Here is a 27,456-nt window from a genome sequence, read left to right as displayed (position 1 = left end):
TGGTGTACTTCGGCTTGCAAGCCTCCCCCTTTTTCCTCCAAACATAACAATGGTCATTATGGCCAAACAGTTCTATTTTTGTTTCATCAGACCAGAGGACAGTTGTCCAAAAAGTACAATCTTTGTCCCCAAGTGCAGTTGCAAACCGTTGTCTGGCTTTTTATGGCAGTTTTGGAGCAGTGGCTTCTTCTTTGCTGAGCGGCCTTTCAGTTTATGTTGATATAGGACTTGTTTTACTGTGGATATAGGTATTTTTGTTTCCTGTTTCCTCCAGCATCTTCACAAGGTCCTTTGCTGTTGTTCTGGGATTGATTTGCACTTTTTGCACCAAAGTAGGTTCATCTCTAGGAGACCGAACGCGTCTCCTTCCTGAGCGGTATGACAGCTGCTTGGTCCCATGGTGTTTATACTAGCGTACTATTGTTTGTACAGATGAACGCGTTACCTTCAGGCGTTTGGAAATTGCTCCCAAGGATGAACCAGACTTGTGGAGGTCGACCATTTTTTTTTCTGAGGTCTTGGCTGATTTCCCCATGATGTCAGCAAAGTGGAACTGAGTTTGAAGGTAGGCCTTGAAATACATCCACAGGTACACCTCCAATTAACTCAAATGATGTCAATTAGCCTATCAGAAGCTTCTAAAGCCATGGCATAATTTTCTTGAATTTTCCAAGTTGTTTAAAGGCACAGTCAACTTAGTATATGTAAACTTCTGACCCACTGGAATTGTGATACAGTGAATTTTAAGTGAAATAATCTGCCTGTAAACAATTGTTGGAAAAATGACTTGTATCATGCACAAAGTAGATGTCCTAACCGACTTGCCAAAACTATAGCTTGTTAACAAGAAATTTGTGGAGTGGTTGAAAAACAAGTTTTAATGACTACAACCTAAGTGTATGTAAACTTCCGACTTCAACTGTATGTACATGTAAGTACATGGATGAACGATGGCCGAGCGGCATAGGCAAGGTGCAATAGATGGTATAAAATACAGTATATACATGTGATATGAGTAATGTAAGATATGTAAACATTATTAAAGTGGCATTATTTAGATTTCATTGTATAAAGTGACTAGTGATACATTTACTAAATTGGCCAGTGATTGGGTCTCAATGTAGGCAGCAGCCTCTCTGAGTTAGTGATTGCTGTTTTATAGTCTGATGGCCTTGAGATAGAAACTGTTTTTCAGTCTCTCAGTCCCAGATTTTATGCACCTGTACTGATCTCGCATTTGAAAATTGCTCCAAAGGATGAACCAGACTTCTGGAGGTCTACAATTTGTTTTCTGAGGTCTTGGCTGATTTCTTTTGATTTTCCCATGTTGTCAAGCAAAGAGGCCCTGAGTTTGAAGGTAGGCCTTGAAATACATCCACAGGTACACCTCAAATTCACTCAAATTATGTCAATTAGCCTAATAGAAGCTTCAAAGCCATGACATCATTTTCTGGAATTTTCCAAGCTGTTTAAAGGCACAGTCAACTTAGTGCATGTAAACTTCTGACCCAATGGAATTGTGATACAGTGAATTATAAGTGAAATAATTGTTGTTAAAATTACTTGTGTCATGCACAAAGTAGATGTCCTAACCGACTTGCCAAAACTATAGTTTGTTAACAAGAAATTTGTGGAATGGTTCAAAAATTAGTTTTTATGACTCCAACCTAAGTGTATGTAAACTTCCGACTTCAACTGTATGTATATATATTATTCTAGTCATGGCTCATCCTATTTAACTTATTTTTTTATGTTTAGGAACTACGTTTGTATAGTTTTTTATTGCTAGGTTTTACTGTACTATTGGAGCTAGAAACACAAGCATTTCACTGTACCTACAAAAATATCTGCAAATCTGTGTATACGCGACCAATAAACTTGATTTAATTTTATTTAGCAGAGTGGTTAAGGTTAGGTTTAAAATGAGATTTTAAGAAAATAAATTGTAGAAATAGGCAGGGTTTATCCATAATTATTGACTTTGTGGCTTTGGTAACTAGGGACGACAACTCAGCAGGGACATTTATAACCCTGTTACTCACACTCCATAGGCAAGGCTATAATCCAATATGAATGTCCAATACACACAATAGACTGACAATGGAGGTGATTTCCCAAAGTCAAAGTCTTTCAATAAGAGCTATGATGCTAATATTTGTGTAAATTCTACAGAAATGTAATCTGTGGATGTCACTGAGTTGGCTGATACCCCATTTCATGGGTGCCCACTCCATACAATAGATAAGGATGTACAGTGTATACCGGTATGTACTGTATGCCCCCAATGCAATTATGCAGTCTAATCAAATCAAATGTTAATTGTCACATGCGCCGAATACAACAGGTGTAGACTAATGTGTACATGTACAGTAGGTAGGGGAAAAGTGACAAGGCAATCAGGATAGATAAACAGAGGAGCAGCAACGTTTGTGAAGAGTATGAGAGAGTGTCTATGTGAGAGTGTGTATGTGGTGTCAATATGCATGTGTGCGTCAATGAAAATAGTCAAGGTAGCTATTTGATTAAATGTTCAGCATGTTATGGCTTGGGGGTAGAAGCTGTTCAGGAACCTTTTGGTCCTACTCCGGTACCGCTTGCTGTGCGGTAGCAGAAAGAACCGTGTATAACTTGGGTGGCGAGAGTCTGTGACAATTTTTATACATCCATTTCTGTTTTTGTTTGACTGTTTATTGGCAAATTAATGTATTATTGCATTCATTCATTTGTAAGTTATGTAACAACATTCCAAACTTGTTTAGCATTATATCTTCCAAATAGGGCATTATTTCCACTATTTGTATCAGTTTCAATGGCGGACTGTTAATTTGAAGGCGAACCGACGAATCCTCTATTGTGGCTATCTTCACACAACTGGAACAGCAATTTCTCCATTCCCAACTGGTAGCTACCTCGAGTGATCCAGCTAGCTAACGAACGCTTCACATTGAGAGTTCTGGGTTGATGTTCCATATTTTCTTTCCTACTAGTAGAACCCCCGCTTGGTAAAATTCGAAGAATAATACAGATTATTTTAATTCTACTGCACAAAACAAGTGCAAAGTTAATAGCTACTTTTAAGCTAATTTGCTAGCATTGCTAGTTAGGAAAGCTAACGTTACGGTATTTTGTTTTCTGAGATTTGGCTAAAAGGGCGGGTATTCTTTTTGTTTTTGCCATCCCAGCCCCCAGCAGCTTGTTATTGCTCATTCGAAGACTGTAGTAAATCGTAGCTAGCGTGCTCGTTAGCTTGATAATATCGTGCGTATTCAGCCAGGAAGCCAATTCAAGGCCTTGCTTACCACAAGTCTTTGCATCGTCGTGCAGTGAGAGCTGACAGGTGAGTAGCGCCCATTGCTTAGTAACGAGCCAGCTCGCTTATTCGTTGTTGCTAACTGTCGTTCGGGAGCTGCCTAGAACTATAACAATATCGTATAACTAGCTATACGATAGCAAGGTTTAAATTCAAGTTTACTGAAGCGGCTGTCAAACTAATTTAGCAAGTTAGCCAACTAACGCGGTTTGCTTGTTGTGCGTTGTTTTTAGCAAATACATAGCTAGCTAACGTTAGCTAGTAAGCTCCCCACGTTATCTTGCTACTTTTAGCTACGTAACTTTAACTACACGAATATGGAAGTGGCTGCGTTTGCTAACGTTAGCTACTTAGCTCGTGATTGATTGGTAACTAGTCAGCTATCGAGCTCAGTATTCACTATTCGACAGGTAACGTTGGCACAGATAGCTAGTTGCTAAATGTTTCGTGACTTTGTTCGTCAGCAAATCAATGTGCCACCGCAGTGACGTCCGAGTTAGGTAGCTACAGACGTTGCTATCTAACTACCACCTAGGTTACTTGCTAAATTGGCGAGCTATGAATGGCCTTGTCTGGAGCGTCAGGTGCACATAATAATTGGTGTCTAGCCTTTGGAATAGCCAGCAGGTCCTACTTGCTTGCTTACAGCAGCACTAGGGTCAGACAACATTCCTGTGTATATTAAGACTCTGCAGAACTAGATACGGCTCGAAAAACGTACCTCAATCCAGGGATGGGAAATACGTTGTACTCAGAATTGCCCCATTATCCCAACTGTTACACCAAGAAGATTCAATGATTGAACAACTGCTAGTTGTTTAGCAATCTTCTCGATGTAATAGTTGGAATACTGGGGCAGTTCAGGGTACAATGCATTTCGCATCCCTGGATTGAGGTATGTTTTGAGCAATTTCTCGCGCCGGCTCCAGTGTCTTAATATACAAAGGATTCCTGTCCGACCCTAGTGCAGCTGTAAGCAAGCGGGTAGGATCTGCTGGCTGGCCTTTGGAATAGTTGCCATCAACAATTGCTGTTGTAAAAAGGGGTCTATAAATACATTTGATTGATTGAGGTGAATCATGCTGGAGGTCACCATCTTTCACTGAATGCTGATGATACTCTGCTTTTTCCAGCAGTTTGGGTTTACTTTGTAGTTGTACGGGCTTTACACAGCATTACTTTATAGTATTTTACTAGCCAGAATCACTGTAAATGGCAGTCACATACCACCATGATTCTAGCCTTCTCTCAGATCTGTTTGGGCTCTTACCACAATTCCATAGATAGCTAGTTAGCAAAAGAGCAGAAACAGACTGCCACTATCGACCACTATCTACTGTCTAGTTGGCAAGTTTTGACTAGCTAGCTTAATCTGGTAGCTAGGTTAACCATTGTCCTGTCCTCACAAATAAAAAAACACACACAATGGAAATGCTCCTTGCAGGCTTTACCTCATCGCATGGTCACTGCCGAACTTGTCAGCTGGAGACTGAAGTAACAGGCCTGCTCTGTGTCTTACTATATTATCCACAGTAATTTTCCTGAAATGTGCCAAGAATATCTAAATTAAAAATGATAATGCATAGTGCAAACAAGTTGGGCAGTACCAATGGAAATAGTAAAATTGTCTATTTGTCAAGTTGGCTGAGGTAGGGACTATTCAATAGGAACATGTCAACTGTTGACAGCCATTGGTGGGCTATATCAAACCTATCATGTAATTTATCACTGATGGCATGTATTGCAGTCACCACTTGTAGTGAACAGTTATTGGAACTCTGCTTAAATTGCCATTTTTGTGGAGACCAGAACTTTGCTTGCATCCTGTACAACCGCACAGTCCTCAAGTGACAATGCAAAATTGCAACAGGTTTATGTCAATACAAACTGTTAGTTTGTCCAATCCGCAGTGGATTTGAATGTTTGCAAAATTTCCAAAAATACTTTTCGATATTTGGCGTATTTCTGGGGTGTCCAACCCTGTTCCTGGAGCGCTACCTTCCTGTATGTTTTTGCTCCAACCCCAGTTGTAACTAACCTGGTTCAGTTTATCAACCAGCTAATTATTACAATCAGGTGTGCTAGATTAGAGTTGAAGTGAACCTACAGGATGGGAGCTCTCCAGGAACAGGGCTAGATTATGCCAGGGCTTTCCATCTTCTGTTTCTCAAAGAATAGGCAGAAATGCACGAATAGACAATTACATACAGGGTTAACACTTAAATAATAACGATTTATGCCCATATGTCAAATAGGTCCATGACACAATATTAAACATGACAGTTAAAGATTAGTGTGGGAACCCTCTAACTGTTGGCTATGATCTCTGAATTAGTTGTGCAAGAAATGAGCACAATTGTTGACTTGTTGAAACAATTGCTTTGATAACTGTAGTTAGTTGTGCCTTGCTTGATGGAAAAGCATCTGTTTAATTCTTTACAATGGTCTGTTAAGCCCAACTCACACTGTCTGTGGTAATGAGTATGTAGGTCAAAGGTCGTGAGCTTTACAGCCATGCCATTATTTTTCTGCTTTGTTTGCGAACACAACGAACACAACGAGAGCTCATGTTAGACAGGCATTCGATTGTTGGGGGATTATCACTTCTTTACAAATTGGACCTACTGGATAGAAAAGGGACATTTCCAATCGTGTTCATACTTATAGATTGCATGTATGTTTTGTTGACACATCACTAATGAAATATTTTTTTGCACTTCCATGGTGAGCTGCAGCATTGGTTGCTGCAGTGTTTTCTCTGTGCATATTCACAAGGAATCAAATGTGACGAAATGGAGCCACCTACCTGAATTTGTCCAATATGAAACACTTGGTTTTGTTTTCCGTTGCAAAACGTTCCGCTATGGGGTGCACTAATGAATACAACCCTGGTAAACATATTTGTTTCTCTATCCGCAGCTTACTTGGTGACAAAGAGACTTCTCCCTGAGGAGCCAAGAAGTAGACGGCTCATGACTTCTGACCAGGATACAAAAGTTGTAGCTGAACCACAGGTGCAGCAAGTACAAGAAGCAAAAGAGAGCTCTCATCTGGTAGGTACTGAGTATTAGCCTACTAGAATTTCCACCAATGCGGAGAACACGGATGGAATCCGTACATTTAAAACGGATTTCAACAATATTCAAAATGTAGGGAATCAACTAAATGTAACAAATGTATTAATTTGCACACGTTTATCATGGCATTAACAGGATGCATCAGTGATTCGTATTGGTTTGGCTAACTTTACCATCACATGTGCGCTGCAAAAACACTGCTAAACAACAGCCTCTTGCTCGGTGCACAGTATAATTAAAGGGCAACTGCACTCAAATCAACATTTCTCAATTTTCTCCGAACTCAAAGGTGGTTTAAACATTGTTGAGGACTTCGAACATTCAATGTTGTTTTTCTATTAAAGTGTGGTTTTCTCAGGTTCCCTCTCAAAATCAAACGGAGAAACTGAATTTCGGGGAAATCTAAACGAAACCAGGCAAAAAACACATGCCTTTTTAACTAAAACTATACTTCTCGATCATCTGAACCAGTGTTTTCTCATCGTATGCTTTACAAAAGTAGGCGAAACCTCTCTTCTCTGAACTGGTTTGGTAAACATAGCTTACCTCCCCACTGATGTAGCCTAATTCTATTTAAAAAAGATGTTGGTTGCTCTCCTGTGTAATTGGCTATATTCTCCCACTTAATGCATGTTTTATCGCTGCAAGAGTTGATTTCATGTTTTCTGACACTTAGTGAGTTCCTTAGGCCTATTTGTAATTGTGTTTGTAACCCAATTTTTTGACTCATTGTAGCTTCATGTACTCCAACTTTTCCTCAATTTCAAGCGCTGACTTTTCCTCAATGCGAACTGCTGTTGCTGTTTGGCGCCGAGGTCATTTATATAATAATACTTTGGTGGGTGCTTATATTTGTCCTAGTTCACACATGTACAGGTGTGTATTAATACACATGTGAATTGGAATTGTTTTATTTTTTGCAAGTCCCAACTCCCCCTGAGATGCCCCCGGAGAATGTGGTCACAGCCAGGGTCTGTCATTATCAACGTCGACCCTCAAGCAATTATGGTTACGTGCCTTGCTCAAGGGCACATCGTCCGTTTTTTCTCTCAACTTGTTGGCTAGCAGCTTTTCACTTACTGGCCCAACACTCTTACCGCTAGGCTACCTGCTGCTGCTTTCATCACTAAGTGTATTTTTTAAAATTAAGTATACAATATTTATAGGGACAGACATTCTTTAGTTGGCATTTTAACACCTCAGTCATAGTTCTGCTGCAAGCTTTCATGTCTTTTCTGTTTCCAAGATACTCCTGTACTGGTATCCCTACACACTCCTCGCTTCTTTCACACAATGGAGATGTGTGTGTCTCTGGGGTCACATCCCAAATGGCAACCTATTTCCTACATAGGTTGCCATTTGTGTAGCCTACCTGCGACCACATGCTTCTTAACAAATCTAATAAAACATACAAGCCTTATGACAAATCTATTGAGCGAGACTGCCAGCCACATAGCTGCACCATGCAAGGAGAGCACAGCACTCATGAGGAGTCCTCATTTTAACACATGAGTGCTGTGCTCTCCTTGCATGGTGCAGCTATGTGGCTGGCAGTCTCGCTCAATAGATTTGTCATAAGGCTTGTATGTTTTATTAGATGAAGAGCATGTTGTCTTTGCATGCTGTAGGAGGCTACATTTTGTTAAGAAGCGTGTGGACGCAGGTAGGCTACACATATTGCAATTCCGCTTCGTCAATCTCTTGAGTTGGAAAGAATGTTAAGTTGAATAGCCTAAATGAGGGCCAAAGGGAAAGCTTATTCTCCCAAATTAGGAAATGGAAAGACACTGTCTTTTTCCAGTTTCATTTAGGCTAAACACATGGCATACGTTTGGAAACTAGATTGGTTTCAGGAAAAAGTCCCCAATGGATTCTTGAGGTATGCCGTTTTCACGTCTCAATCCAGGGACTTTTGTTGTTAAGGTAATTATGTATGCCTCCTGCCACTCGCCTTATTAAAGAATGACCTTTACTTCCATGTGTTCCTTGTTAACATGTAGTGTGTGATGTTAAGCATCTTATTCTATGCTGCTCTGCTCAGCGCTACTGTGCCATATGTTGTGGCATATGAACATTCATGAATAGCACATATGACCTATTTAAAGCTATGTGTTGGCCATATCTTATCCAAATGTGAAAGCTGTTACATTAATGACTCCAATGCTGCTGCCACTCACTGGAATCTGCCTGTCGTTGGTTCTAGTATAGTACTAGTTAATGCTCTATGTCAGGTTGGAGATAATTGTTTTCAGGATCTGGCAGTCCATGAGACGTCCATTTTAGTTGTAACCTAGGCTATATGCCAGAACCTGTAGGCTTGTGAGGATGCACAAGTATAACATTTCCTGTGGACACAGCATTCCCCCGTCGTTTGAATCCGGGGTGCTCAACACATTGCCAGTCCACTGTTTGTCTGCCCTGGGTCTGGAGCTCAACGTGGCAGAAGCCTCCCAGACGGACCAGTCCAAATTGTGTGTTTTGTTTAGTATCCTTTTCAGGGACTTTAACCTATCCCTGTTTACAAATGAACACTTCCCTGGCTGTCTGACTGACTAAAGGAGCAATGAAAACATGCTGTGCACTCGATGACAATGTCCCCAGACCCCAATGTCTATAGTTCATAATGAATAACAGCTTCCCAAAAATAAAATTTCCAATCAGGCTACTGGGGAAAGGTGAATCACTCCCCTCAGTGAGGGATGGAAGCACCAAGGCATTTTATTGGGAAAGGTCAAGCGGACCTGAAATGCTTTGGACATGGTAGTCAGTTATGTCAGGCCAGTTTCTATAGCAGCCAGGTCAGATGTGGGAGTGGGAGGGTATTACATTATTGCATGACTGGATTATAGGCTCTTTGTTTCTCCTGCCGTGGTCTCATTGTGGCTCTCTGGTTTTGATGTAGCGTTTTGTCTTGGTGTGTGTTGTAAGCTTGACCAGACAGCCCATTGGGTTTATAGCCTAATGCAGTGTTTTTAAAGTTTTTTAAATTTTTATAAATAGACCTGGGCAAATAGACAGAAGCTCCCAGTGAAAAGCAAAGGGCCTTGTTGCTGTTCCATCAATGTATTATATCACTCTGAAGAAAGCTGGATTTACTTTGTCTCCCCTTTGGATACTCAGCCTCTTGAATTTCCCACAGCAGAGAATCATAACTATCCAAGTTTTCCATTAAGGCTTTTTGTACCAACGATGTCATGTTAATGCAGAATTCTGCATTTTTCACGCAGAAAAAAATCTAATTGTTATTTCTGCTCTGGTTCAGTCACAGTTCCAAATCATGAATGTAAAAGGACTGTTGTCTTTCAGTTTCACTTCTCCACTCAATGACAAATATTTGCTATCATGCGAAATCAGATTCCCTCATACACAAACGACATTGGATTGGCAGACAGCATTCTGACTGATCTCTGTTAGCAAGTTAAAATGCAAGATGAACTTGAAGCAAAACATGAGGAAATGTAGCTCGCTTTATTCTTTCTATGATACAAAACATTAGGAAATGTCGCTCGCTTCGTTCTTTCTATGATGAACATGCAAAAGGCCCTGGCTTTTTAATTATTAGCTAATTGTGTGGCTGCTAGCCAAATAGTGTTGCACTTTTGTCATCAGATTAAAAACGAAGCAATTTTTTTATTATATTTGCTTTCATTTATTTTGTGTGAAGAAAATGTATAGTTTCACGAACCTGACCACTATTGACCGCAAACCACCACTTGACTTTCAATATACAACTCTGGTGAAATGGTTTAAAATGCACATTTTTGGATGGTCTGCATTTTGAAAATGCTGATTTCTAAAAGCTAGTGTGACCCCTGACACTTGTATGTAGGTTATGGATATTGGTATGTTACTTAAACACAGGTGTCAGATGAACCTAAAGGCCTATTGGGTGTGGATGGCAAAAGGAGAAGCCTAGTGTACACACTGGATAATCCATTCCTCAGGCAGCTTCTTTCTTTGGCTCAGGTGGATTTAACAATAACCCACCTTAGCCATCAGTATGTCTGTTCGTTGGTGACGTGGGTTTGATGTTTTGATGGAAAGAGCATGACTCAGAGGGTAGCCGCAGCAGTGATGAAACCAAAGCTCCATTAAATGGGAATGAGTGACAGCGACGAATCAGCGGCTGCCACGTCGGACACCTCGGCAGCAGTGTGTCTCATTTTTTTATTTTCTCTCTTCCCCCGACAACCTGTCGCTGCTCGTGACCCAGAGGCAGTTTGACAGCACAGACGGACCACAGAAGCAGCCACAGCCTCACAAGCATCAAAGAGCAGTGAAGACTATGGGAGTCAGAAGCCCGAGGAGGGCATGCTGAATACGCTGTGTGATGCCTGGGAATCAGAAACCTCTGGAAATAACCAGGGGATAATAGACTCTTGGTTGGTGTGCTCGGAAAGCTCTGGGAATATCCAAGAGGTGATACAAGTAGTCTGTGTTGTGCTTGGCTCTGAATGTGGTTGAGGTGCCATATGGACTGTCACTGTGTGCAGCAGGTGCAATGACTGTGAGCCCGGAGTGTGCAGGGCATGATTGTATGCGCTCCTGGACTCTTTTCTTACTGTAGGCAGCAGAGAGTAACTGTTACAGACATGCCGCTTTGCCTCAGGACTCTAGTATGGCTTTTACCAAAGCCCTTCGCTACAGCCGTGTAGCTTGTGAGTCTTGTGTAAGGAATTGGCAGAACAATTACTTATCTCTTGTGAGTATGTCCAGACTTCTCTTTGCCCAAAGCAGTGGTGCTCAATCTGTCATTTTTGCAGTCTGAAGTATGTTGTCTTGATATCTCTTATGCCAGATATCTATCATTGTTGATTTTACTTAATGCATTTATCATAAACTCCAGTTTCTCAATGATGTAGCTATGGCTATATAAAACAGTTTGTTCTTTGTCAACCTTTTTCTGACAACATTTTGTGTATATTTTCCTTGATTTCTTCTGTGGAACTGACAGGGAAACATTTAGGTTACACAAGCATTTTCTCACTGAGTCTGTTGCCTCAACTCAAAGACTAGGCCAACTCAAAGACATTTAGGCTATTCAACTTCTGGGATAACTAGTAATCCCAGAAGGGATGGTCTGCTTGCTGTGTGACAAGATGAAGTAGCCTATATCATCAATCATTGTCTGCATGCATAGTAGTTTCTTCATACTGGCTATCAGCTTTGCTGTACTGAGATGAACACACATTTGTGACCACTGGCCATTGCTATTTGCACATTTGGTATTTGTATGATCACACCACAAGTCAAAACCAGCTTTATTTATACTGCTCACTTCAGAATTGGTATGCAATGTGCTTTACAGGAAAAAACAAACAAACAATGAAAATAAAAGTTGAAATATTTACTACACACAAACATAAGATAAACATAAGAGTGACAAACTAAATGACTAAAAAGCACCCCAAGGAAAATAATCTAAAATATGTGTTTTAAGATATCTTTTAAATATGTCCTCAGTTTCAGCCTCCATCAGGTTCTCTGGTAGGCTATTCCAAAGGCTGGGGGCATAATCATGAAAGAATGCCTCTTGGTGCTAGGCTTTGGGATAGTTAAAAGGCCAGTGCCAGAGGACCTGAGGGACCTACTGGGTGTATATAACTTAAAAGCATGTCTGACATGTATTGAGGTGTACAATCGTGGATTGATTTTAAAAACCAATAGAAGAATCTTAAAATGTATTCTAAAGCTCACAGTGCAGAGACCTTAAAACCGGTGTAATATGTGCTCTCCGTCTGGTCTTGGTCAGTATCCGTGCTGCAGCACTCTGCATGTTTTGCAGTTGACCATTGGCTTTCTTGGGTAGACCAGACAGGAGAGCATTACAGTAGTCATGCCTGCTTGTAATAAAAGCATGGAAGAGTCTCTCTGTATCAGCCTGAGAGAAACGGCCGCACCTTTGCAATGTTCCTCAGGTGGTAAAAAAGCTTTTTTGGTCACGTTCCAAGTGTGCGATTCAAAATTGAGTTCAGAATCTACAATAACACCTAGTTTGTTTATTTTTACCTGGTGTTGGCTTTATTGCCCATGAATTAAAATGGGTGATTAGATTCGCTCTGTGCTTTGGCTCCAACAATAGGTACCTCTGTCTTACCTTGATTTAGCTGGAGGAAGTCGTGAGCATCCAAGTATTTAAATCACTAATACAGCTGAAATCCTCTGACACAAATACGAAGTTGTGTATCTTCTGCGTAGCAGTGAAAATCAATGCCATGCTTTCTGATAACGCTGCCAAGGGGTAACATAGATGGATATATGAACAGTACGCAAGGTTTAATGGCAGAGCCTTAAAAATAATGACTATTGTCAAATTCTTGGAGAGTACCTTCTCATTCCTTGATTTAGCCTATATTCTGCGATACTGATAGTATTCTTATACATCTGTACTCCTGTTATTGTTGTTGAGTACCCCTCCTTTCTTTTGTCTGCTGAAGTCTGGAGGCCTACCTGAACTCATGTATACAGTGCCTTGCGAAAGTATTTGGCCCCCTTGAACTTTGCGAACTTTTGCCACATTTCAGGCTTCAAACATAAAGATAAAACTGTATTTTTTTTAATGAAGAATCAACAACAAGTGGGACACAATCATGAAGTGGAATGACATTTATTGGATATTTCAAACTTTTTTAACAAATCAAAAACTGAAAAATTGGGCGTGCAAAATTATTCAGCCCCCTTAAGTTAATACTTTGTAGGGCCACCTTTTGCTGCGATTACAGCTGTAAGTCGCTTGGGGTATGTCTCTATCAGTTTTGCACATCGAGAGACTGAAATTTTTTCCCATTCCTCCTTGCAAACAGCTCGAGCTCAGCGAGGTTGGATGGAGAGCATTGTTGAACAGCAGTTTTCAGTTCTTTCCACAGATTCTCGATTGGATTCAGGTCTGGACTTAGAATGGCCAAGTCAATCACGTGGATATGTTTATTTTTGAACCATTCCATTGTAGATTTTGCTTTATGTTTTGGATCATTGTCTTGTTGGAAGACAAATCTCCGTCCCAGTCTCAGGTCTTTTGCAGACTCCATTAGGTTTTCTTCCAGAATGGTCCTGTATTTGGCTCCATCCCTCTTCCCATCAATTTTAACCATCTTCCCTGTCCCTGCTGAAGAAAAGCAGGCCCAAACCATGATGCTGCCACCACCATGTTTGACAGTGGGGATGGTGTGGTCAGGGTGATGAGCTGTGTTGCTTTTACGCCAAACATAACGTTTTGCATTGTTGCCAAAAAGTTCAATTTTGGTTTCATCTGACCAGAGCACCTTCTTCCACATGTTTGGTGTGTCTCCCAGGTGGCTTGTGGCAAACTTTAAACAACACTTTTTATGGATATCTTTAAGAAATGGCTTTCTTCTTGCCACTCTTCCATAAAGGCCAGATTTGTGCAATATACGACTGATTGTTGTCCTATGGACAGAGTCTCCCACCTCAGCTGTAGATCTCTGCAGTTCATCCAGAGTGATCATGGGCCTCTTGGCTACATCTCTGATCAGTCTTCTCCTTGTATGAGCTGAAAGTTTAGAGGGACGGCCAGGTCTTGGTAGATTTGCAGTGGTCTGATACTCCTTCCATTTCAATATTATCGCTTGCACAGTGCTCCTTGGGATGTTTAAAGCTTGGGAAATCTTTTTGTATCCAAATCCGGCTTTAAACTTCTTCACAACAGTATCTCGGACCTGCCTGGTGTGTTCCTTGTTCTTCATGATGCTCTCTGCGCTTTTAACGGACCTCTGAGACTATCACATTGCAGGTGCATTTATACGGAGACTTGCTTACACACAGGTGGATTGTATTTATCATCATTAGTCATTTAGGTCAACATTGGATCATTCAGAGATCCTCACTGAACTTCTGGAGAGAGTTTGCTGCACTGAAAGTAAAGGGGCTGAATAATTTTGCACGCCCAATTTTTCAGTTTTTGAATTGTTAAAAAAGTTTGAAATATCCAATAAATGTCGTTCCACTTCATGATTGTGTCCCACTTGTTGTTGATTCTTCATAAAAAAATACAGTTTTATCTTTATGTTTGAAGCCTGAAATGTGGCAAAAGGTCGCAAAGTTCAAGGGGGCCGAATACTTTCGCAAGGCACTGTATAATACTCTCCTGTCTTGTGTCCTGCCACAGGAATCTGCCAAGTTTTCTGACCTGAACCCCAATGCAAAAGCATGGGCCAATCACATGCTTAACCTGGACACCGCCACTGCGACTGGGACTGCGAACACACCTGCTCTCCAGCCATGGAAGGATGGCTGCGATAGCAGCTCGGCTGACCCTGGGCCAGAAGGTCAGCCATTTTAAGTACCGGCTGGAGATAGCCACGGTAACAGAGGGGTCGTGTCCCAAATGGCACCCTACTCCCCACATAGTGCCCTACTATTGACCAGAGTCCTGGTCAAAAGTAGTGCACTATGTAGGGATTGGAGTGCCATTTGGGACATGACCCCTGTCATCATGGCGCAGCCATGGGTTGAATCATTTATACTCAATTTAGTTTGAGGGAGAGCTATAAATATTACCAACCCATCCTTCCTTCTAACACATAATAAGCAGAATCATTTTATGTGCAGACGTTAAGATTAGCCAAGTTTAGCCGTCGTGGCAGTTAACAAGGGACTGGTGGGGACATGAAGGTGATCAATTAGGACCAGTTTTATTCAGATTGATACATCTACATTTTACTCCTAGCTCATTATGTGAAGTTATTTGTGGTGATTAAAGTAGTCACGTTCATGGTATCCATTTTAACATCTTGATACTTACCTCACTTTCCCCTTGTATAGATCAATGTATTACTAGTACTACATAACATGTAGGCCTATTGTTTCTTCAACTTAAGCCATAGCGGTATTACTAGCTAGTGTTAACGGCTTTCTTGGTTGTCCCTTTATGTCTGTCCAGACTATGAAGCCAGTGAAGATTGTGGCTTGGTGTTAACTGCTTGGATGGTTGTTTCCTGTTTTGCTCTGTCCAGGCTATGAAGCCAGCAAAGACAAAGTGTTTGAGGAGCCCCTGTTGGCCGACCCAGATGAGCCTCCACCGGTGATGATGGCAGAGCCAGCCCCCATGGCCGCAACCGTCACCCTGGAGGGCTCCGACCCTGCTGCATACCCAGAGTCTGGCCAGGAGGCAACTCACACAGGTGGGATCCTCATCCACTGGAGTGGAGACCATTCACTTGAGTTGAGCAAAGCGTCTATGAAAGTGATACACAATTATATAAATGGTATTCTCATTGCACTGCAACATTGTGTTTTAGAATATTAGAAATGTATGCATAAATGAGTTTGTTTTAACTTAAACAACCTGTACCTAAAGGGGACTGCGTGTAATATAATGAATGGTCTAATGTCATTAGAGTGCACTATATAGGGAATAGGGTGCCATTTGGGACAAGGCCTGTGAGTTGAATGAAATGAAGGGTCTCGGCATGAAAGTGAATGTTGTGTTGTCTGTTCCCCCGATGAGCAGACAGTGAGCTCCAGCAGGAGAGCCGTCAGGAGGACCTCCGGGAACACCTGAAGAAGACTCTGGAGTTCTGTCTGTCCCGGTGAGTAACAGTCAATACTACACACTGATTGTGTCACAAATTACACCCTATTCCCTATATAATGCACAACTTTCGACAATTGACCAGTCCTACTCTGGTCAATTGGCCCTGGGGAAAAGGTAGTGCACTATATAGGGAATAGGGTGCCATTTGGGACATAGACATTGCCTACTATAATACAGCCAATAATGCACTAGGCACACTGTGCTGCAGAAACCATATAATCTACAGCCGTGCAGCACAGAGGCACAGCTCTGCCATTACAGAATACAGAACCCGCCTGACCAAACTTTAATTGGCTCTTAGGGGAGGTAGCTAGGGGAGTAATGTACACCACTACTGTTCCATTTATTATGCTGTTCCCCATACAGTATGTGTCGATGCTGGGCCATAGTTTTTGTTGATAGTAATCAAGTGCTGCCCATGCTAGAATACAGCCAGTGAAATATGTCACTGTGATGCTGCACAATGGCCGCATACTCATTAGTTCTCTTTGGCCCTTTGTGGGAGGCGTGTTCTAAATGAAAGCTTTATTTCATGCTGTCAAGAATTCCCTGGTGGGTGCTGTGAGGAGGGAGGAGTGATTTAGGCTACAGGGAGTGACTTACCGTTTTGTCTTGTCTCTTTTCACTTACAGGGAGAACCTGGCCAGCGACATGTACCTTATCTCTCAGATGGATAGTGACCAGTATGTGCCAATCGTTACAGTAGCTAACCTGGACCACGTCAAGAAACTCAGCACGGACGTGGAGTTAATCGTTGATATCCTACGATGTAAGTGATACCCTTCTATTTGAAACTATCGTTCACTGAACTTTTTCTGATTAACTTGATACTAACAGCAATTTTTGTTATTGAGACTAAAGAGACATTGCTGGGAATAGATGTTTCATTTGGATTGGTTTCATATGGATTTCAGTTGTATTAGTTAACCTTCTTTCTACAACACCAATTCCTAGCAACATTTGTTACATGGCAATAAAGTTCTCAGATTTTCATTATAAATTCACTGGACTTGAATATTGCCCTGCCCCTGTAGCTCTGCCGTTGGTCCAGGTAGATGAGAAGGGGGAGAAAGTGAGACCCAACCAGAACCGCTGCATCGTCATCCTCAGAGAGGTCCCTGAGAGCACTCCTGTAGAGGTATGTTCACTGGCTAGCCTCCGTTTGAGTCCCAAATGGTACCTTATTTCCTATGTAGTGCACTACTTTAGACCAGAACACTAAGGGTTGTGCACCACATAGGAAACGGTGTCATTTGGGACATTCTGTCTGGACCATTTTAAAAGAAAACAATGACTTACCTTCGACTGACTGTATCCAGTATGGCAGACAGTGGAAAGAAATCAGTCAAGTTTCAGCAAGACTAGGTAATTTTCGTGCAAGCTCTTATGTGACTAGGCTATATGTGTGTATTAACCAAGGCCTTGTAGGTAATTTCCTGTTGAGTGCACAGCACACTACCTGCGGTGTAATCATTACTCCAAACGAAAGCTTTCTATTGGGCAGATTCAGGTAGGTCCCTCCATTTGCTGAACCTGTCCAATCGAAACAGTAGATTTCATTTTGCAGCTGTTTGTAATAATGATTACAACCCTGAGTCGTTTTCTTGGAATCATAAGTAATTCTGGTGTATATGTCCGTCAATTTATTTCTTTACTCATCTTCCATCTTGCGATGTTGACACCCTGTTGAATATGTTATGAGCTGTGTTCGAGTACCCATACACTTACATACTTAATGAGTATATACTATTAGTTAATTTTAGTACACTGTAAACTAACAGTATCCTTCCAGTTGAGCATACTAGCTTTTCGCCTGTCTACCGGAAGTTGATGCTGTTGCTATGTGACTTCTAACTAGCTAGTTAGCATAACAAATTCCTAGTAAGACATTTTACTACTTCGGGTGTGTTTTTAAATTCAATCTGGAGTGCCAAAGTGCGCTCGTAAATTCAGAGCGTTGTCAGTTTATAATTCAGTGTTTCCTTCTCGGGGGGCACATTGGACGTTACAACTAGAGATTGACCGATTATGATTTTTCCATGCCTTTACCGATATCGATTATTGGAGAACAAAAAAAAGTCGATACCGATTTAATAGGCCCATTTAAAAATAAATAAATAAATAATGAATAAAAAAATCTCTTTAAATTATAAAAAAAAAACTTTTTTTATTTTTACTTTTTTATTATTTGTAATAATACAAATAATACTGAATGAACAATTAACCCTTTTATTTTAACTTAATATAACACACAAATAACATCTATTTAGTCTCAAATAGATAATGAAAAATGTTCAATTTGGTTTAAATAATGCAAGAGCAGTGTTGGAGAAGAAGGTAAAAGTGCAATATGTGCCATGTAAAAAAAGCTAACGTTTAAGTTCCTTGCTCAGAACATGAGAACATATGAAAGCTGGTGGTTCAATATTCCCAGTTAAGAAGTTGTAGTTATTATAGGAATTCTGATGCGTCGACTATTTCTCTCACTACCATTTGTATTTCATATGCCTTTGACTATTGGATGTTCTTATAGGCACTTTAGTATTGCCAGCTTAATCTCGGGAGGTGATAGGCTTGAAGTCATCAAGCATTGCTAAGAGCTGCTCACAAACGCAGTAAAGAATGAATGAATGAATGCTTATAAGCCTGCTGCTGCCTACCATTGCTCAGTCATTCTCCTCTATCAAATCAGACTTAATTATAATATAATAAACACAGAAATATGAGCCGTAGGTCATTAATATGGTGAAATCTGGAAACTATCATTTCGAAAACAAAACGTTTATTCTTTCAGGGAAATACAGAACCGTTCCTTATTTTATCGAACGGGTGGCAACCCTAAGTCTAAATATTGCTGTTACATTGCACAACCTTCAATGTTATGTCATAATTTTATATTCTGGCAAATTAATTACGGTCTTTGTTAGGAGGAAACACAGTTCGCAACAAGCCAGGCTGCCCAAACTTGTACCTTGACTCTGCTTGCACTGAATGTAAGAGAAGGGACACAATTTCCCTAGTTAATATTGCCTGCTAACATGCATTTAATGAAATATGCAGGTTTAAAAAATATATACTTCTGTGTATTAATTTTAAGGAAGGCATTAATGTTTATGGTTGGGTACATTTGTGCCACAAATGTGCTTTTTTTTCCCACCGCAAATGCGATTTTGGCGACGATGAAGTAGGCTGTGATTCGATGATAAATTAACAGGCACGGCATTGATTATATGCAACGCTGGACAAGCTAGTTAACCGAGTAATATCATCAACCATGTGTTGTTAACTAGTGATTATGTGAAGATTGATTGTTTTTTATATAAGTTTAATGCTAGCTAGCAACTTACCTTGGCTTCTTTTGACGCTGCGCTTGTGTAACAGGTGGTCAGCCTGCCACGCAGTTTCCTTGTGGTTTGCAATGTAATCGGTGTCCAAAAATACCAATTATGAAAACTTGAAATCGGCCCTGATTAATCGGTCAACCTCTACTTACAACGGCAGTCAAGCACCCAAGCTAACGTTGGCTTGCTTGCTAGCTACTTCGACACAAATGAGACCACTCTGACCATTTTACTCGCCCGAGCAGAGCTGGTTAACCAGAACGTTGGTGACTAACTATGCACATGGCAACAATTTAATTATGCTTTTTTTGCAGACGTTTACTGACACCGGCCATATTCAACAGGTGTTGAGCGCTCGAAAATGCATTATTCTGCTCTCTGGTACACTCAGACGAGAGTGCTCTGAAATCGGAGTAGATAGCCAGAACGAATTTACAAATGCACCCGAATGTCCATTGAGAACGACTATACAATTTAGCTAAGCTAAGAATAATGGGAATAATCAAGTCAATAAACGTTGGGTAGTTAGCCTATAGTTAATATACTGGCTAGTTTGATGTATTAGTAGCCAACTAACGTTAGGTAACTAGTTAACAACATACCGGTACATACTGCTGTAATGATATGTACTGTGGTTCGTAAGCGTGTAACTAACAAATTGCCAGCCAACATAATGTGCAAGGTAACTTATTTGAAAAGTCATTACTTTGCTCAACATTTTCTTAACATTTGTCATAATTAGTTAAAGCAATGAATTTGTATCCACTCTCGTTGTACTTTGGCAGCATATTTTCCACCAATTTCTTCAAATCTGAAAATGATGTGAAGCTACGCCCATTTCCTGAAATGCATTATGGTCCCTAAAGTATGGAAATAGTGTCCTCTGCTTGTGTACTTGATATTTTGGCGAATTTAGTACGACATCCTGGAACTTTTGGCATACTAACTATATCCATACTATGACAAATAAGCATACTATATACTCAATTCACGTCGCAAATAGTACAGTTAGTATGAGTATCCGAACACAATGACACATTGTTTAAACAGTGTTTAGAGGTTTCAGCTATTGTGCAAGTGGGTGGTTATCAAAATTAATGCAGTGTGACAAATTAAAGGGTGATGTTTTTAGCTGTTTATAATTCTGAACATTTGAATGGTGTTATTTCAGTCTGAACTGTACTCCCATTGGGGAATATTGACAATATTTGACATTGATAGGGCCAATTTTGTTTTTTGTTTGTTTGGATACAGATACATACAAGAGTGTTGAAAAAGCAGTGTGCCAGATTGGAACCAATGCTCGAGCAATGTGCTCCAGAGGCAGTGGCTTAGACCGCCCTAAGCTTTTCAATCGAAACCAGGAACTTGCTCACATTTCCTCTGTGGCGTTTTGGCATTACTAAAGGGATAGATCAGGATTTTGACAATGAAGTCCTTTATCTGCTTCTCCAGAGGCAGATTAACTCGTGGATAACATTTTTGTATGTCTCTGTGTCCAGTATGAAAGAAGTTAGTTTTGCCAGCCAATGCTAACTATCTTAGCATATGCTAGCTGTACCCGAAGACTTAAATCCTGAACTATCCCTTTTTAAACTTGACATTTGCTCTTGTTTTGCAGGAGGTCGAGGCTCTTTTTAAAGGAAAGAACTTACCCAAATTCATAAATTCTGAGTTTGCCTACAACGACAACTGGTTCATCACCTTTGAATCAGAAGCAGATGCACAACAGGTAAGGAACATTCTGGAATGTCGCACCATTGCATGATCATAGCTCTTGATTTTGTACTTTTCCCCTGCACGTCATAGCATGTTTTAGGATGGTAGGGCTGGTCTGTGTTTGGTTTACAACCGCTAGTTGTGGCCATACAGGGTTTTATACTGGCCTTGAGCTTACGTCCTTCTCAAACTGAAGATATATTTTGTGCTGTTTCTGAAGTGTTCATTTAACCTTTTTTTTTCTAGGCATATCAGTATCTTCGTGAAGAAGTGAAAACCTTCCAAGGGAAGCCTATTAAGGTAAGCTAATTCGTGTTTTTTGTGTTAATTAACCTTAACTTCACCCATTTACTGTACTTTCTGGAGTATGGGGCTTCAGAACCTTTTTCTGTCTACATAAAAGCAACTAATGCTTTCCCCCAAACGACTTCCAGTGGATGATAACAACAATTCAATCTACAGTGTTTGTGTGGGTTCATTTAGAGTTGACGTGAAATAATACCCTGGAGAAATGTGGCTAATTTATTCAAATCTCTGTGTACTGCTTTGAAACATGCCTACTTTGAATATTTGTTTTTGAGGAAAAATCAATTTTCTAAGGAACTCTAAATTCTAAACCCCAATCAGGCACGGATAAAGGCGAAGGCAATTGCTATCAACACTTTTATGCCAAAGAATGGCTACCGCCCGGTGGAGGTCAACCCATATGCTCAACAGCAGCAGCAGCAGCAGCAACAACAACAACAGCGTTACACCTCGTACTACATTCCTCCAGTGTACAGCCCTCAGCAACAGTTCCCCCTCTACAGCCTTATCACTCCACAGGCCTGGTCAGCCACCCACAGCTTCATAGACCCTTCACTGGTGAGGACAACAGTCATGCACACACCCACCTACAAACCTACAATACAGACTAGGGTTGCAGAATCCCCAAAATTCTGATTGGGAAATTAATGGATTTTATGCCTTTTCTCTCCTGATTCTGTGAATCTTCTCACCGGTGTTTCTGGAAAACCTGGGAATTTTAGATACAAATTAAAAATGTTTGAGAAATTACCAGGATTTTTCAAACCTACCACCCACAAACCTACAAGACATCAAATGAGAGATTTCATAACTTCACTGTATGATATGCTACTAGAACTCCTATAAAAGTAATTGATTTAGTGTTTCCTTCTATATTCAACAGGTTACATCATTTCACAACACCCAATTCATCAATGGATTTACAACATCCCATAGTTTTAAACCAGCGACGTCTCCTCTTGCTGGTGTTAGGCACTACTCTCCCAGGAATAGGTGGGTACACTGACATTCCATCTAATGTACACGATACTACCAAGAATGTCCACATGACTGTGCTTGTATTATAGAAAGTGAATGGGGATACCTGTTCTACTCATTCAAGTCAATAATTCCATAATGTGTGCTCATTCCAATTCTATGGAATGATGTAGGATCTTTAAACATTATTGATCAGTGTTTCTTGTGGCATTTTTCAGGAATCACACTCACAATAAACCTCACCTGAGGCCCACAATACCCAATGCAGATCAGCGTGGCACAGGGCTCCTGGACAACCCCACCATCTTCAACTTCCCCACAGAGCGCATCCTGAACGGGGTGCCCCGGGGTTCCCCCCAGACGACGCGGCTCCTGAGCCAGAACAGAACCAGGTTACCCCCCTCCACCATGACCTACCCTAGGAGGGACATCGGTACGGGTCGGGTGGAGCCCGTCAGCACCGACTACTCACTGGGCATGGGCCGTGGAAGGTAAGTGATCATCCACTATCTGCATGAGCTTCACCACCATAGACATCCATAGTTTGTGTCCCAAATGGTACTATATTTGTTATTTAGTGCACTACTTTTGACCAGTGCCCATGGGACCCAGTGCGCTGAATATGGTGCTATTTGGGACGTATTATAATTTTACGAGAGGGAGCATGGAGCTCATGTTTTGGAATTGAAATCTAAGGCTAAATTGTGCTTCAAATAGATAAAAAAAGTCAGTGAATCTTTCAAATGTTCTTTCTCTTAAAGGACAAATATTTATGGTTCTAGGAAAAAGAGGGATGACAACAAGTTTACAGTAAGTACATATTTTTTTAATATCTCCTCTTAAATTAGTCTTTGACTTTGAGAAAGATCCATCAGTACTGATGCTGAAGACTGACCTCTCCTGACTGAATGTTTGTATTGCAGGGATGTTGTAGGTATGGTTGCCAGGCTGGCTTTAGCACCCTGGCCTACATATTGCGCTCCTTTTGACCCGCCATATAGGTTCTGGTAAAAAGTAGTGCTCTATGAAGGGAGTAGGGTGCAGAGGTTGTTTTCTCTGACTCACTGCATTGTGCCGACTCCGGTGTTGCTTAGGGAGTGGCCACCCTGTCTGACGGTGTTTGATGCTGTTTTGTTGTATAGAGAGTGGCCACCCAGTCACCCCCTCCTCAAAAGCCCCCGTCCCCCAGCTTTGAGCTGGGGCTCTCCAGCTTCCCCCCCCTGCCTGGGGCCGCAGGCCACCTCAAGACCCCTGACAACATGTTTGAAAACAGACTGGCCAGCATGGTAATAGGAGCCACAAAGGTCAGGGTCAGTATTTACCACCACAAGCTGTCATCTCCAGGCCACCGTACTCTGTGCGTCCCAAATGGCACCTTATTCCCTATGTAGTGCTCTACTTTTGACCAGGGCCCATAGACTTCTGGCCAGGGAATATGGTGCCATCTGGGATGCAGCCAAGCTCTCATCTCCAAGCCAACGTAGTGAATCACTTAGCTCAACATTTCAGCTTTGCTGTCAGTAGGAACCTGATGTGTTGTTTTTCTCACCCCGTTCCAGAATGTATGTGTTGATGCCAGCGGTGCAGGCGCCCTCCTCCCTTCAGGAGGACCCAAAGAGCCACTGAGGACTTTCACATCTCCACAGCCCCCGAGCCTCCTTACTGCTGCTCCCCAAGCCCTGACCCTAGCACCAGCCTCGGGCCTTGCCCCTATCCCCACTCCCTCCCAACCCGCAGAGTGAGTATATGACACGTGTGTTTCAACCCCCCCACACACACACTATTTCTATTTACAAAAACATAACTTATTTTATTTTTCATATCATACAGTATCTTTTCTCTCACACTTGTCTCTATTTCCTCATCAAACATGCCAAACACGATAGATACAGTAGCTTGGTGTAGAAAAAAAATGAACAGAACTGACTTAGCAGCATTTCATGCCCTACTCGTCTTTGTGAATGAATTGTGAGATACTGTGTGTGTTTCAGGGAAGTGAAAGTTCCGGAGGCGAAGCAGAAGGAGAACCGGGTCTCTGTGGAGCTGGTCACTGACACCCTATACACTGCTAGCAAATCTGTTCAAGTCAATGGGGCTGCTACAGTAAGTGCTGGTTCACCAAAGCATTTAAACAACCAGGTGCAATTATTGATATTAGCTGATCTAGATCTTTTGATAGGTATAGATGCTGACTTGTGGTTGGTAAGGACTGTGTTTCTTATTTTAATGCATGTCAAACCAGGGTGCGTAGTCAATGTCCTATGAAATTAATCATCTACAATCTATCTTTTTTTTGTGTGTTCAGGAACTGCGAAAACCCTCTTACGCTGAGATCTGTCAGAGGATTAAAGACCACGCTCCGACACTACAGGCCCCTAAAGAGGCCAAGCCAGCCAGCAGCGCTGCCTCCGCAGGAGAGGAGAGGAAGTGCCCTGACGCAGCTCCAGGGGACAGGGGCGAGCCCAAGGCCCCCCGAGAGACATACCCAGGCTCCTCCAAACCTGCTAACCCAGGCAGACCCCGAGAGGTCCGGAGACCAACCGGCCGGTGGCCCTCACCACCTCCCCACCACCCAGGGAAGGGTCCCAGCAGCAAAGATCTCAACACCCCCCCAAAGTACCTGCAGTAACCCCCAACTGCAATAAAGTCAATTTCAAAACAAATGTGTGAGAGGAAAAACATCTGGAAAAAGTCAGGGCTATTGAAATACAACCTATCCCAAAATTATCAGTCAGTCACAGCATAGAGAGGATGTGTTTCTGGATCAGGGCTTACTGACAATAGCACCTCAGTGTGCATGTAGAGAACCGTTCATCTTATTTATTTTTTGGGAGGTTTATTTCATTTGGATTTTTTTTGCATTATTTTGTGTCAATCAGTCAAATGAACTCTTGTTCAGATTAGTGGGATAAATTCATATGTCCAAACTGCCTTCCAAGATAATATTGTGAGAGTAGGTAGACTGGAAGCCACCCAGTGAGTGAATGAAAGGAAGTGGATGAGTAACGGAATAGCGGTTTAGATCTTGTTAGTTGTGGGGGGTGTTTCTGTATGTTGTATGCAGTCCTAAGATGTAATGTGATTCCATTGCAGGATGAGATGATCAGTCAGTCATCAGATTGGCGTCCCAAATGACACCCTATTCCCTAAGTAGCGTACTACTCTCGGTCAAAAGTAGTGCACGACATACGGAATAAGGCGCCATGTGGGACGTAGCCATAATTGTTTTTACATATTTACATTCATATGCAAGGTCAACTAGTCTAGTGTCATTTTAGACTTCACTGAAATCCACAGAAGACTTACTTTCTGAAGGATTTCTGAGATTCTTTTTGCCAACACGGAACTCTTTGTCATTGTAACACCAGCATATGAGGAGAATACATTTATTTGCATACTGGTTTTGATTGTTGGTACAAGTACCTCTAGTTGTTGCGTGCTGGTGGTTTTAAGAGCGCCAAAGTCTTTATCTGGTATTTCTTGTGGTAAACAATAAAATGTAGTTTTCTGCTATCCCATTCACAGGAGTCTGTTTCCTAGCCGTATAAAGCACATTGATAGTTAGGCCTATTAGAGAGAGGTACTATCAGTGTCATTAGAAATCTACATGTATTTTCATCTCAGAAAAAAAAGCATAAATTCATCACGTGGTGGCTATTGGTGACTCTACTCCTTCTAAATTTAGCTGTGAAACGAGCATGTCAAAGACTAGTTCAGCGGGCACATGTTGGCAGTGGAGGTGGCTGGGCTACTATAAGGAGTAGGCAGTAGGGTTTTGGCAGGGTGCAGTGACTTCATTATTTCAGATAGCTATGGTGCTAGAGGATGAACCTGGAACGTGTTACTTCAATGAATCTGGTACTGTACTTAGAAAATAATACTTGATACATGTCGTCAACTAAACTTTGCACTATTTGTTTTGATTCTGGACATACAGAAGCAAAAAGGGAACATGTGAATCTAGTTTCATATTGTCTGAAATGTAAAGAGGAATATTGAAACTGCTGAATGTCACATTATAAGCCCTTTAAAATATCAGTTCTACAACAAATGTAGTTGTTTTCTCCCTCTTGGAATTCAACTTTTCTTTTCATTTGACTTGTGCATTATTATTAAATGTTGTGGCAGGGTAATCAGTTTCAGAAGATCTAAATGTTGACTAATTTGATTTAACCTCTACATGGAGAAATTCACACGAGTTAAACTGTTTGTTTACTGCCATGTAAATGCCTACTAGACATACTTCCGTGCAGGATAAAAATAACTTTAGTCTTTAGTTATTTTCTTTTGTGCTCACTTTCATTGATTTAAACCTGTGGAGTTCCACTAACAATGGCTTATTTTTGCAGTGGTGTTTTATTTGATTTTGTTTTCCATTTTAGGTAGTGAATTATGAAACCACTGGTATGTGGTGTTTTTTTCATTTTTTTTTTATAAAGCGGTTTGTTTATTCAGTATTACAGTAGCAAATTGTAATGTGGGTTTACACCTTAGATCAAAGGTTCCCAAACTATGTCCTGTTCTCCCCTCCCCCCCCCCGGGTGCACGTTTTTGTTTTTGCCCTAGGACTACACAGCTGATTTGGATTAGCTATGTAGTGCTAGGGCAAAAAACTAAATGTGCACCCAGGAGAGGGGACCCAGGACTGAGTTTAGGAAATCCTGGTGGCTCCAAAACATTTACAATTAAGTAGAATTGGTTGAAAGGAAGAAGTGGGGTTTTTCCTTCACTACAAATGTTAGATATTAAGGTAAAAGATGAGGCAGCCCTTTTAGAATGAAGGTATAGCTTTAGTCATTGGGTGACACTCAGAAAATGTGAGTAGTAAACTGCACCCTGTGAGCAGGCAGAGTATTCCCTTTGACCTGTTTTGGATGCTGTAAACCTGAGCAGCCACTGAGTCCTTTCAGTTTGGACAAATGTTAGGCCGAGCAGGCAGCACTGTTGGGTTGTTCCAACACCTTCCCCTCCATACAGTAGAAATGCCCAGTTTATTTTAGCATGGTTTTCTTCTGGAGATTTCACCTGGCTCTCCATACAACAACCATATAGCTTCCAAATTCCCCTCTGTGCTTTGTATAAATCTCTAAGTAGAAAAAAAGTGGAACCTGTGTGCTTCTTTAGTGTCTCATTGACGTCTTCCTGCAACAAGGAGCTACCCTGGAGTACTCT

The 27,456-nt window shown here is 41.3% G+C and overlaps 1 protein-coding gene across 4 annotated transcripts; it reads left to right on the top strand.

Moving 5' to 3' along the window:
- Positions 1-2,877: 2,877 nt before the first annotated feature.
- On the top strand, positions 2,878-26,711 carry LOC135514714 (la-related protein 4B-like). Of its 4 annotated transcripts, none has more exons than XM_064938268.1 (17): positions 2,878-3,337; positions 6,230-6,363; positions 14,513-14,672; positions 15,360-15,527; positions 15,857-15,935; positions 16,573-16,709; positions 16,975-17,078; positions 20,903-21,013; positions 21,247-21,300; positions 21,628-21,864; positions 22,190-22,299; positions 22,503-22,775; positions 23,067-23,094; positions 23,427-23,594; positions 23,844-24,022; positions 24,276-24,387; positions 24,590-26,711. In XM_064938268.1, the coding sequence occupies exons 2-17, from the start codon at positions 6,283-6,285 to the stop codon at positions 24,911-24,913; spliced, it is 2,325 nt and encodes a 774-aa protein (XP_064794340.1). In that variant the 5' UTR covers positions 2,878-3,337; positions 6,230-6,282; the 3' UTR covers positions 24,914-26,711. The 4 variants fall into 4 exon arrangements, with proteins under 4 accessions (XP_064794340.1, XP_064794333.1, XP_064794327.1 ...); XM_064938261.1 differs by having other exon boundaries at positions 23,046-23,094; positions 23,427-23,588; XM_064938255.1 differs by having other exon boundaries at positions 23,046-23,094.
- The last annotated feature ends 745 nt before the right edge of the window (positions 26,712-27,456 follow it).

The sequence above is a fragment of the Oncorhynchus masou genome, chromosome 3 (assembly GCF_036934945.1).
Source record: "Oncorhynchus masou masou isolate Uvic2021 chromosome 3, UVic_Omas_1.1, whole genome shotgun sequence".
NCBI lineage: Eukaryota > Metazoa > Chordata > Actinopteri > Salmoniformes > Salmonidae > Oncorhynchus > Oncorhynchus masou.
Note: the sequence above shows the minus strand (reverse complement) of the source record. Positions and strands in the feature narration are given on the sequence as shown.